Source organism: Channa argus, chromosome 7 (assembly GCF_033026475.1).
Source record: "Channa argus isolate prfri chromosome 7, Channa argus male v1.0, whole genome shotgun sequence".
Taxonomy (NCBI): domain Eukaryota; kingdom Metazoa; phylum Chordata; class Actinopteri; order Anabantiformes; family Channidae; genus Channa; species Channa argus.
Window position 1 is genome coordinate 61,941 of NC_090203.1, and position 12,671 is coordinate 74,611.

At 41.7% G+C, this 12,671-nt stretch overlaps 1 protein-coding gene across 2 annotated transcripts; it reads left to right on the top strand.

Moving 5' to 3' along the window:
* On the top strand, positions 1-2,408 carry LOC137130374 (transmembrane protein 79-like). Of its 2 annotated transcripts, none has more exons than XM_067510454.1 (5): positions 1-175; positions 691-1,167; positions 1,247-1,441; positions 1,530-1,761; positions 1,841-2,408. In XM_067510454.1, exons 1-5 carry the CDS (start codon positions 16-18, stop codon positions 2,043-2,045), a joined length of 1,269 nt encoding a protein of 422 aa, XP_067366555.1. In that variant the 5' UTR covers positions 1-15; the 3' UTR covers positions 2,046-2,408. The 2 variants fall into 2 exon arrangements, with proteins under 2 accessions (XP_067366555.1, XP_067366556.1); XM_067510455.1 differs by having other exon boundaries at positions 1-169.
* Positions 2,409-12,671: the final 10,263 nt, after the last annotated feature.

The window sequence follows — 12,671 nt, forward strand, 5'->3', positions numbered from 1 at the left end:
GAGGAAACCTTTAAGATGGCTTTGCCTGTAACTCACCTGACGTTACCACACCTGAACGGAACTTCCGGAAGTTTTCACAACAACAACAGGCAAAGAAGAAGAGGCAGGATATCGAGAAAAAAGGAAAGAAAGAAAAAGAAAAGGAAAAGGAGAAAGAAGAACCAGCAAGGTCCCAGTGAGTTGTGACTGTTTCAACTCTAGATCAGGCTAAATGTCTGACTTTAATCTGATCCAGATTCAGCCTATGAACATTCGTTAGCGTGTTAGACCTACCGTATGAACATACTGTATGTTAGCATGTTTGCACGGATATCGCCAGGTGTAGGTGGGGCCAACTGGCGCTCTAATATAAAGATGAATTACGGATCATTATTATGTTTTAATGCGGTACAACAGAAACAGAGCATATAACCTTAAGAGAAAAATAAAAATATTCGGTATTGACAATCATATTTAAAAAATTTACAATGTGCAAAAAAACCCTCCTTTCTTATTACAAAGAGGATTGATAATGAAATTTTAAGCAGGTAAACTCAAACAACTCTGTTGCTGCAGAAACAAGGAACAAAATTCAACTTTATCAAAGGTTTTTTATAGAAAGTCGAAGTTTTATAGTCTATAACCCAACACCTGTAGGGACGAGACTATCTAAGAGTCCTTGGTCTGAACATGGTTCTCTTTCACTGACAGGTAGACACACCTGTGGGATGGATGGGGGCACAAGACAAACCAACGGTGAGCATGAACTGGCAGGGTCCACCTGGATGGAACCCAGCACCCTTCAGTGGCCTGGGGAGAAGCAGACAGGTGGACAGACAGCTAAAGGGAACAGGACGAGTTTGAGGTCATGTGAGGCAGCCAGTTGGACAGAAAGTGAGAGAGCACTCACGGCAGAGGGAGGGAGGGGAGCAGAGGTTGAGGGCGAAGTGTTGGGGTCGAGTACACACCTGGAGGAGTCTGTGGAGAACCACCTGCCCGAAAAAGCCGCTCAGGTGTTCAGCCCTGCAGTGGATGCCCTCTCCTCCCCCTCCTCACAAAGACAGAGTGAGGCAATGTGGGAAATGCAATCAGAGAAAAGTCCCTTCCTTAGCCCCAGGGGGTTACCCCAGGACTTCAACCAACATGACTACCAGTTTGACTGGACTGAGGGAACACCCCCTACCAGATGTGAGTACACCTGTATGATTCTCTTCATCTGTCTGTTTTGATCTGTTCTCAGCTGTCTGAATCAACCGTCTGTTCTCAGGTGGACAGGGATGTCCCAGCAGAGATGCATTGAAGGTGGGTGTGTCCCTGATGACATCAGCACTCCTATTTCCCTTCCTGGTGTGGGGGGGGTTCATGTTCCTGCCCTTTGATGCCCCCCTGATGGATGGTGCCCCCCTAAGGCTGATCTATTCACTGCGCTGCTCCGTGTTTGCCACCATCCCTATAGTTCTTGGTGAGTATTCGCTAAGGTCTGGCAGCTAGTTACTGAGATCTGGGGAGGGATGGGCTCAGGTGTGACCTTTCTTACCTGTGTGTTACAGGCTGGCTGGTCCTGGCGGCCTCGCGGATCCGCTCAGGTGCATTTCGGCCTCTGTTTGATGACCAGCTGAAAGAGGTAGAGCTCCAGGACATCACTGTTCACCGACGCTTCATTTCTGATTCCGTCTCCCTGTTTCTAATGTACTTGGTGCAGCTAGTTGTCATGACAATGTACCTGAGCCAGGAACATCTGAAGGTTGTCCCACTGCTCACAGTTGTCTTCACCTTTGGACGGTAAGGTTAAATCAGCTTGGGGGGGGTCTTAAGTTGTTAACACAGAAGGTTTACATCTGCATTTGTTTTCTGTCTCCAGTCTGGTTTACTGGCTGGCTGCGGCCTTTGGCAGCAGTGTTCGTGGTTTTGGGTTCGGTCTGTCGTTCCTGCCGAGTCTCGTCATGATGGTCGCCAACATCTATTTTATTTTCACAGTGGAGGCAGCAGGGTCCATCTTCAGCCTCCCTGCCCCAACTGAGGAAGAGCTATCTCCACTGTCTGACAAACAGAGGTTTTGGGGATGAGAACTGATCAGTGATCAATGAGCTTTCTCTGCTGATCAAATGTTTTAAAACTTTCCATCAACAGAAAAGTTGAGTTTGTTTGTTTTTGTCTTTGTGAAACATTTGTGACTACTTCCTGCTCTATGATTAAATACTTTCCACAGAGTTTCATGCATTACAAAAAAATCATAAAAGTCACATGGATTTGTTCTGTACGTGTGTGATGACTATGAACAGCTTCATCATTGCAGCCCAAAAATTACAATTCAACATGGCAACAGTTCAAAGCTTCTGTTTTAATCCGGTAGAGGTAGAAATGTTAAATGTAATTTAACTTGGAGAAAAGAGTCAATAAAATCCTGCTTTTATTTAATGTCAATTTCACTGGATGAGAAAATGCTGTCCTTTATGTTAATAATTTGTTGTTGCAAAAAACTGATAAACACAAGTTATTTATACACTAAGCCATTTAGTATGAGTAATAATAGTGATAATTTGCTATTGAAAAAGTGTTAAAATTAAGTGAGCAAAATATCAATTTAACATCAATATCTCAACATTTAATGTTCATTTTTTCATTAATTAGTATAGGTACATTTAAGCAGTAATGTTAGAATTCTTTAATAAGAATTATATGCAGATTTTAATCAATGATTCCTTTTTAAAATAAAAATTCAAACAGCTTAGTTACAGCAGCAGAAAAAGAAGAAAACCAAATCACCAGTTGAATAAAAGTTATAAAGAAATAATGATAATAATTATTATTATTGTTGGCATTAAACAGTTTGTAAAATATTTGCACTATTTTTATAAGAATTCAGTTGTTGATCAGCAGTATGAAATCAGGAATTGACAGAATAGGTGTGTCATCATGTAGCTTTAATCCACATTAAAACCTTATTTACATCATTTCCATTATGAGACAACTGGGTCAGTATCACTTTAAAGTTTAGACATCACGATAAAAATTATGTACATGATGAGTTCACATTCACAATATTGGGCTATGGTTACTCTCTGTTTTTGTTTATTTTACCACAGAATGATTGTACCATGCAACTTAAATGAAAAACCCAAGATTTTGGTGCACACATTTAATTTTATTTCGGTTTTTGAAATACACTAATTCAAACTTGGGTTATTATTTTAATGATGCTGAAAGTTCTGAAATATCTTTTAATTTGCCAAGTGATCAGTGGTAGTTATAACTGACTCTGTACCAACATAATAATGATTTGACAGCACTCATTGGACTAACGAAGTGCAATGGGAAAGTCCAAGTAGCTCAGTGCAGATCTGAGAAAGACGATGTGGATGTCAGTGGCTCAATCCCCGGTGCCAGCTATATGTCAAAGTGTCCCTGGGCAAGACACCGAACCCCCAACAGCCCACCCCCATCCCCAGTTGCACAGTGCCAGTCCGAGCCCAGCAGAAATTGGGAAGGGTTTCATCAGGAAGGGCATCCAGTGTAAAAACTGTGCCAAATCAATATGCAGACAATGATCTGCTGTGGCAACCCTGAACTCACAGGATAAGCCAAAAGGACAAAAAATAAATAAAGCATATGCTGGCACTTCAGTAAGCAGGTGATTTACTGTTGAAGGTAACTGTGCACTGCTACCCTAACCCTAACCCCTAACCCATTTCTGAAACATTTTTATATTTTTTAAAATTTTGCTATGACAGGTAGACATGTTAAGCTTAACACAATATGATGAAATTGAGGAAAAACACCTACAGCAGCAACATCAACTGAAAAAAGACAAAACGCTGGTTGTTTTGTCATGAATAACATCATTTGGTTTATGTTTTACCCTGTAATTACATGATCAACATAAATTCCAGAGGCATGCAAAAAATGTTTTAATATGAATATTTTAATATATTAATAATATGTTATTAATATTTGTAATGTGGGATTAATATTACAATATTAGAATATTAATATTTTGTGTTGTCAAAAAACGTGTTGAGGACTACAACAACAATTAAAAGTAGTGATTTACAAATAAATAGCAGACATAGGGCCAACTTAGGGGTTCAGTCTCTTGCCCAGAGATACTTTGACCTGCAGCCAGGACCACTGACCCTTTGGTTTGTGAGTGAGTCCACTACTCAGCTACAGGCAACAAAACAAAAACATCTATTAAGTATTTTCATTTCGTTTCATTTAACCATCCCAATCATTGAAGTTAAGCAAAGAAGTGTGTGAGCCAAAGAAATGTATAAGGTGAGGGAAACACATTTTAGTAAACTGATGTGTGTTTATGGTCAATTATGTTCATGATAGTATGTGTTTCTGATGAGAAAACAAAGCAACTTTATAGTGATACTGACCCACATACAACAGTAATAAATTAATCAGTGCCAACTGTTGTTCACTGGATCTGTCCGTGTAAAGGAAAATTTACTGCTATGCGTCTGAAAAGCGTCTGACACTGAAATGATACGAATTGATAATTTAAGTGTACCGTCTCTGACCAGCTGCAGTTGTACTTTGTCTCTAATACACTCAAATTTAAGTCTAGTTCTAGGAGAATGGTCTAGTTACTTTTAGTTTATTGAATAAAAATCAGTTTTCCTCAATGTTTGCACCAGTTGCTCTTCACTCACACAGTACTGCTGCGATGTTTTTTTTTCGGTCGAACCAGTTCGACAGACACCACACCTGTTTACCTTCAAAATAAAAGCACCAAGCCCACAAGGGAAAAAAACAAATATGTGGGAAAGTCCTGGGATGGACCAAGCACCTATGCCGGTGTTCCCACCTCACGCCTCAATGACAGCTAGGAGTAATTTTAACTAAAGGTTTCAATGTTTGTCATAGTTGTGTCAAACTCGTTCAGGAGTATACCTTTATTTAAGCTAAAATCTGCGCAGAGACTAAAACTTACCTTATCTTCCTATGCACTTATATCTATTTTTTAAAAAAACTTCCTACTTGCTCTTTCTCGCACTTGCATCTCTTGAACTGTGAACACTTTGCTGATTGGACTTTGCTTTGATGTTTTATCCTTGACTTAGATTTTTGCTGCCTTGTACCTCACTTGTAAGTCGCTTTGGATAAAAGCGTGTGCTAAATGACTAAATGTAAATGTACCTGCGAATAGTAAATGCGTAAACCAAACGTAAACCGTGAATTATCACCAAGTAAATAATGCTATTATTTATTTTGATCAAACCTTTTAAATAGTATTATTTCTTCGGGCACCTGTTCCACTGTAGGCAGGGCTTTTATTTAGAAGGGTGAGCTCTGTTCGTGTGTGCAGGTAGACTCACACCTGACACACAGTCTGTCGTCACAAGCTGAGGAAGCTTCTTAAGTAAAAAAAATAGTTTGTTTCCGTTGAATCCACTTGCTCAGACTAAGATTTACAAATAAATCAACATATTCTTCATGGAGTCGCTATCTGTGAGGAGGAAACCGTGTTTGCTGCGGCTCAGGGTGAGCTGTCCCTTCAGGAAAACCCGCAGACAAACGTATGGTCAGTCTCTGCTCGTCGTTGTTTTTTCATGTTCATATTATTGAACTTTGGCGGCTGTATCTCCGTTGGTACGGCAGTCGTCCACAGATCACAGGGTCAGTGCTTATGTGTCCCGGCTATATGTCGAAGTGTCTCTGGGCAAGACACTGAACCCCTAACAGCCCAATCCCTTCCCCAGCTGTGCAGCGCCGGTCCAAGCCCGGTAGGTATTGGGGAGGGTTGCATCAGGAAGAGCATCTGACGTAAAAACTGTGCCAAATCAAAATTCTGACGATGATCCGCTGTGGCGACCCTGAACTCACGGGATAAGCCGAAAGAAGAAAAAAAAATTTTTATCAAACTTTACACAATGACACTGGACTTTCGTGTGGTACGATTAAAGTTAATTACATTATTTTATTAATTTGAGTGTAATTTCTTGTGGTATTGGTATTTTTACTTAAGCAAAATCAGTAAGTGTGACTATTTCCTGTCGTCTTGGTGAAGTCACTGTTTCACCTCTTTTTTTCGCCTCTGGTCAGTTAACAGTAAAAAAGAATACGAGCTATGGTAAACAAAGCCGTTAGTCGCTTCGTGTTTACTTGTTGATTTTGTTGGAATATGTGAATGTTTCAGCGTAAAATGTAAAAATCAGTTTAAAGCAGTTTGCTGTTGTGCTCAGGTTTCTGTTCACAGCTGATTCCAGTTTATGTCTGTTAATCAGATCCTTGTGATGTTTCACTCATTCCTGTTTGATGCTATTACTTGATGTTGACTATTGAACATTTATCACAAGAATAAGAAAAGAGAACCAAACTAAATCTTAACACACTGGAATCATGGACTAAAACTGCAGATTTCAGTATAAAATTTCATATTCTTCTAATGAGGCTGTAAAAACTAAAAGAGCAGTTTGTCAAAATATTCAGTTTGGAAACTCTTTTAAAGCAGTTTTATCGTGTGATTTTATTTGCCTGAGTTTCAGCTCCTGATTTACATAGTGGTCAGTGTATTATAATTCTTTTATGTTAGGTCCTAGACTGACTCTCTCCTACAGTTTCCACTCAGACCAACATTACCTCCAAAACGTACATTACATATCATGTTTAATTCAGTGTTAACAATCAGCAAACCATGACGATCAGATTTATAATTCCTGCACATAAACTGACGATCTATTTCAGTTTCCACTGGAGTAAAAATGTTCCTGATTGCTTCTTGCCAATGAACTACATCAAACTGTAGTTACATAAAGTATAACTTTCTTCAACTTCCCCGTCAACCAGCTGGGCTCCTATTGCATCTGAAGCACACAGGAGATGCTACTGAACATTACAACTACTGTACCTTTCCATTGACAATGAATGGGCAGCTGCTGAAAGCTAAGATCTTTGCAGTAGTATGCTGGAGCCTGGTCAGACTGACCTCTGACCTTTTATCACTTCCTGTTTCTTATAAACAGCTGTGTCAGCTGCAGCATCATCTGCTAATGGTTTGTACTGGAACAATGTCAACCCGCCCACCAGCAACCAGCCAATCAGCACAGCCTGCTCAAAGTCCCTCCCACATTTATCCAGTAACTACAACCAATCAAATGAAGCCTTAGGTGAGTTAATTTGGCTGAGGACAGGGTCTGTTCATGTCAAAGCCAATTTATTGTTTGACCAAAAGTTAGGAACACTGGGTTGAAAGTTCAGGTAAAGTGCAGATTTAGTGTTCAGTTTATTTTGTCTGCTAATTCTTGGGTACAAGCTGCAGATGTTCACATGGAGGACAATCGACCTGATACAGAGAACGAGAAGAAGCAACAAAATCAGAAGAACCAAGAGAACAGAGCTGAAAACTGTATGGGTGAGATGGATTCCATAAAGTTTTTTTTAAAATCACTAAATGGTATGGTATTAGAATCAGCTTGTTCTGCATTTGAACACGTTGAAACCTACAGGATGGTGAAAGTGATCAACTTTACCAGAGTGAACTGAAGTTTGTTTTTCTGCAGTTGACTTTTAAAATGTTTTTTCATATGTATAAATAATTTCTGTCAATTCAAATGAACTTAAAAAATGCTGTCCTAAAGGCACTACAGGAAGGCTATAACTTCCATTTGAGTTAAAGACTTAATTCTCTCATCCTAGCAGAGATTTCAGAGAGACAGACAGAAATGTTTGATGAGACTTTGAAGTCATTTGGTGGAAAAGATCAGGAAATGTTGTGTTTCATCAGCATAGAAATGATAGGAAAAGCCATGTGAGTGGATGATAGAACCCAAGGATCTAGTATAGATAGATAGAAAAACAAAACCAATTCCAAAAGAGTTGGGACTATTTGTAAAATGTAAATAAAAACAGAGTGCAACAATTTGAAAATCTGCAACCCATATTTTATTCAGAATAGAACATAAACAACATATCAAATGTTGAAACGGAGATATTTTACCATTTTAATGGAAAATATTAGCTTATTTTGAATTTGATTGCAGCAACACATCTCTAAAAAAGTTGGAACAGGGTGATGTTTACCATTGTGTAGCATCCCCTCTTTTTTGTAACAATTGTCTGTAAACGTCCGGGAAGTGAGGAGACCAATTGCTGGAGTTTTAGCAGAGGAATGTTGTGCCATTCTTGGCTGATGCAGGATTTTAGCTGCTCAATAGTCCTGGGGTTTTGTTGCTGTATTTTTGTTTAATGATATGCCAAATGTTGTCTATTGGTAAAAAGGTCTGTAGGCAGGCCAGCTTAGCACCCTGACTCTTTTCCTGTGAAGCCATGCTGTTGTGATGGATGCAGTATGTGGTTTAGCATTGTCTTGCTGAAATATGCAAAGAGAAAGAGACGTTGTCTAGATGGGAGCATATGGTCATCATGTTTTCCATAAAGAATTTCAAATTTTTATTCATCTGACCAAAGAACAGTTTTCCATTTTGCCTGATGGCATTTTAAATTAGCTTTGGCCCAGAGTGGCATTTATACAAGTCAGGCATTTCTGGATCGTTAACTAACATTTGTGGATTGCACAGCAAACTGTTAACAGATAATGATTTCTGGAATTGAGGTCATGCAGCGATGTCCAGTAGAGGATCATGACTGTTTTAATGCGGTGCTGCCTGAAGGCCCAAAGATCCCGCGCACCCAGTTTTGACCTTCTGCCTCGTCCCTTGTGATATTCCTCCTGATTCTCTGAATATTATGATATTAAATACTGTAGATGGTGGGATCTTTAAAGTCTTCTGAATTTTACATTGAGGGAACATTTTTCTAAAATTGTTCCACAATTTTTAGACAGTTTGTCACAGATTTGTGAACCTCTGACCATCTTTATATTTGAGAGGCTCTGCCTCTCTGAAATGCTCCTTTTTTACCCAGTCATATTACTGACCTGTTGCCAGTTAGCCTAGTTTTCAAATTTTTTTCTGCAGCTCACAGATGCAGAGGCTGTGACAGTGTCCCTGCCAAGACACCATGAAAGTCCAACCAGACAAGATGAGGCCTGGGTCAGGCCAGAATTGTATCAGAGATGCCCAAAATGGGAGATTTGGGACAGAAGGATCTGGTGGTTCAAAGCTTGCAGATGGATTGAGTAGGATTAGGACAGCTTTTGCAGCCTGCAGGGATTATTCAACTGTCAGGAGTGTGTATCTGTAGAAACTCCCAGCCAACCAATTCAACCTCCTCAAATCCAATGGAATCAAGTTGATGTCAAGGAGCTTGTTCTGATAAAGGAAATCTTGAGATTTGATTGAAGGCTGCTCATTCAAGGGTCCTGGCCAGAAATAAAAGAAAAGGGGCGGGTCTGCCATTCTTTACTTGGGAGGGGTTGAGAGTAGGCTTCTTAAGTTGTGGGGTAACGCAAGCCCAAATGAAGTGGAGAAGGTGCCTGTGAGAGGTGTATTATCAATTTATATAATGGCTGGGATTTGTGTGGGTGCAGTTGCTTGAAAAGAAAAGTGGAGGAGATGGGATCTAGAGAACATGCGGTAGGGGAGGATTATTATATTAGGGTGGTGTACTCAGTTAAAGCAGAAAAAGAGGAAAGGGATACACTGTTTAATGAAGTTAGCTGGATGTCTCCATCTGGTGGGGGAACTGTGAGCTGATCATTGGCACCTTGTTAGTCTTCTTCTTTTCCTTTCGGCTGCTCCCTTTCAGGGGTCGCCACAGCGAATCATGTGCCTCCATCTAACTCTATCCTCTGCATCCTCTTCACTCACACCAACTAACTTCGTGTCCTCCCTCACTACATCCATAAATCTCCTCTTTGGTCTTCCTCTAGACCTCCTGCCTGGCAGCTCCAACCTCAGCATCCTTCTACCGATATATTCACAGTTTCTCCTCTGAACATGTCCAAACCACCTCAATCTGGCCTCTCTGACTTTATCTCCAAAACATCTAACATGAGCTGTCCCTCTGATGTACTCATTCCTGATCCTGTCCATCCTCGTCACTCCCAAAGAGAACCTCAACATCTTAAGCTCTGCTACCTCCAGCTCTGCCTCCTGTCTTTTCTTCAGTGCCACTGTCTCTAAGCCGAACAACATTGCTGGTCTCACCACCGTCTTGAACACCTTTCCTTTCATTCTCGCTGATACTCTTTTATCACACAACACACCTGACACTTTTCTCCACCCGTTCCAACCTGCCTGCACTCGCCTCTTCACCTCTTTTCCACACTCACCGTTGCTCTGAACCGTTGACCCTAAGTACTTAAAGTCCTGCACCTTCTTCACCTCTGCTCCCTGTAACCTCACCATTCCACCTGGGTCCCTCTCATTGACACACATGTATTCTGTCTTGCTGCGGCTAAGCTTCATTCCTCTGTTTTCCAGAGCAGACCTCCACCTCTCTAGATTTTCCTCCACCTGCTCCCTGCTCTCACTACAAATAACAATGTCATCTGCAAACATCATAGTCCAGGGAGATTCTTGTCTAACCTCATCTGTCAGTCTGTCCATCACCAGAGCAAACAAGAAGGGGCTCAAAGCCGATCCTTGATGCAGACCCACCTCCACCTTGAACTCCTCTGTCACACCTACAGCACACCTCACCACTGTCTTACAGCTCTCATACATGTCCTGCACCACTCTAACATACTTCTCTGTCACTCCAGACGTCCTCATACAATACCACAGCTCCTCTCTCGGCACCCTGTCATACGCTTTTTCTAAATCTACGAAGACACAATGCAACTCCCTATGACCCTCTCTGTACTTCTCCATCAGCATCCTCAAAGCAAATACTGCATCTGTTGTACTCTTTCTAGGCATGAAACCATATTGCTGCTCACAAATGTTCACCTCTGCCCTTAGCCTAGCTTCCACTACTCTTTCCCACAACTTCATTGTGTGACTCATCAGCTTTATTCCTCTGTAGTTGCCACAGCTCTGCACATCTCCCTTGTTCTTAAAAATTGGTACCAGTACACTTCTCCTCCAATCCTCTGGCATCCTCTCACTCCCCAAGATCTTGTTAAACAAACTAGTCAGAAACTCTACTGCCACCTCTCCTAGACACTTCCATACCTCCTCAGGTATGTCATCAGGACCAACTGCCTTTCCACTCTTCATCCTCTTCAATGTCCTCCTCACTTCACTCTTACTAATCTTTGCTACTTCCTGCTCCACACCAGTCACCTCTTCTACTCTTCGTTCCCTTTCATTTTCCTCGTTCATCAACTCTTCAAAGTACTCCTTCCATCTTCCCATCACACTCCTGGCACCTGTCCATACATTTCCATCCTTATCTTTAATCACCCTAACCTGCTGCACATCCTTCCCATCTCTATCTCTTTGTCTGGCCAACCTGTACAAATCCACCTCTCCCTCTTTAGTGTCCAACCTAGCATACAAGTCCTCATATGCTCTTTGTTTGGCCTTTGCCACCTCTATCTTCACCTTACGCTGTATCTCCCTGTACTCCTGTCTACTCTATTCAGTCCTCTCAGTGTCCCACTTCTTCTTAGCTATCCTCTTTCTCTGTATACACTCCTGAACTTCCTCGTTCCACCACCAAGTCTCCTTGTCCGCTTTCCTCTTTCCAGATGACACACCAAGTACCCTCCTACCTGTCTCCCTGATCAAATTAGCTGTAGTAGTCCAGTCATCTGGAAGCACCTCCAAACCACCCAGATTCTATCTCAGCTCCTCCCTGAAAACTGCACAACATTCTTCCTTTTTCAACTTCCACCACTTCGTCCTCTGCTCTGCCTTAGTCCTCTTCATCTTCCTCACCACCAGCATCATTTTACACACCACCATCCTGTGTTGTCCGGCTACACTCTCCCCTACCAATGCTTTACAGTCACTGATCTCTTTCGGATTACAACGTCTACACAAGATGTAGTCTACCTGAGTGCTTCTCCCTCCGCTCTTGTACGTCACCCTATGTTCCTGCCTCTTCTGAAAGAAAGTGTTTACTACAGCCATTTCCATCCTCTTTGCAAAGTCAACCACCATCTGACCTTCTGCGTTCCTGTCCTGAACACCAAACCTGCCCATAACAGTCTCATCACCTCTGTTCCCTTCACCTACATGCCCATTGAAATCTGCACCAATGACAACTCTCTCACCTCTGGGGATGCTCTGCATCACTTCATCTAACTCACTCCAGAATTTCTCCTTCTCTTCTAACTCACATCCTACCTGTGGGGCATCACCACTCACAACATTGAACATCACCCCTTCAACTTTCAGCTTCAGACTCATCAACCTGTCTGATACTCTTTTCACCTCTAGAACATTCCTCACAAAATCCTCTTTCAATATAACTCCTACTCCATTTCTCTTCCTATCTGACCCATGGTAAAACAACTTAAACCCTGCTCCTAAGCTTCTAGCCTTGCTACCTTTCCACCTGGTCTCCTGGACACACAGTATGTCCACCTTCCTTCTCTGCATCATGTCGATCAACTCCCTAGCCTTCCCTGTCATAGTACCAACATTCAAAGTCCCTACTGTCAGTCCTACATTCTTAGCTTTCCTCTTCTCTCTCTGCCTACGAACACACCTTCCTCCTCTTCTTCTTCGTCTTCGACCAACAGTAGTCCAATTTCCACTGGTACCCTGTAGGTCAACAGCACCGGTGGCGGTCGTTGTTAACCCGGGCCCCGACCGATCCGGTATGGAAGTCTTTGTCACGATTCGCATGTTTGATTTGGCATGTGTTTTACGTCGGATGCCCTTCCTGCCACA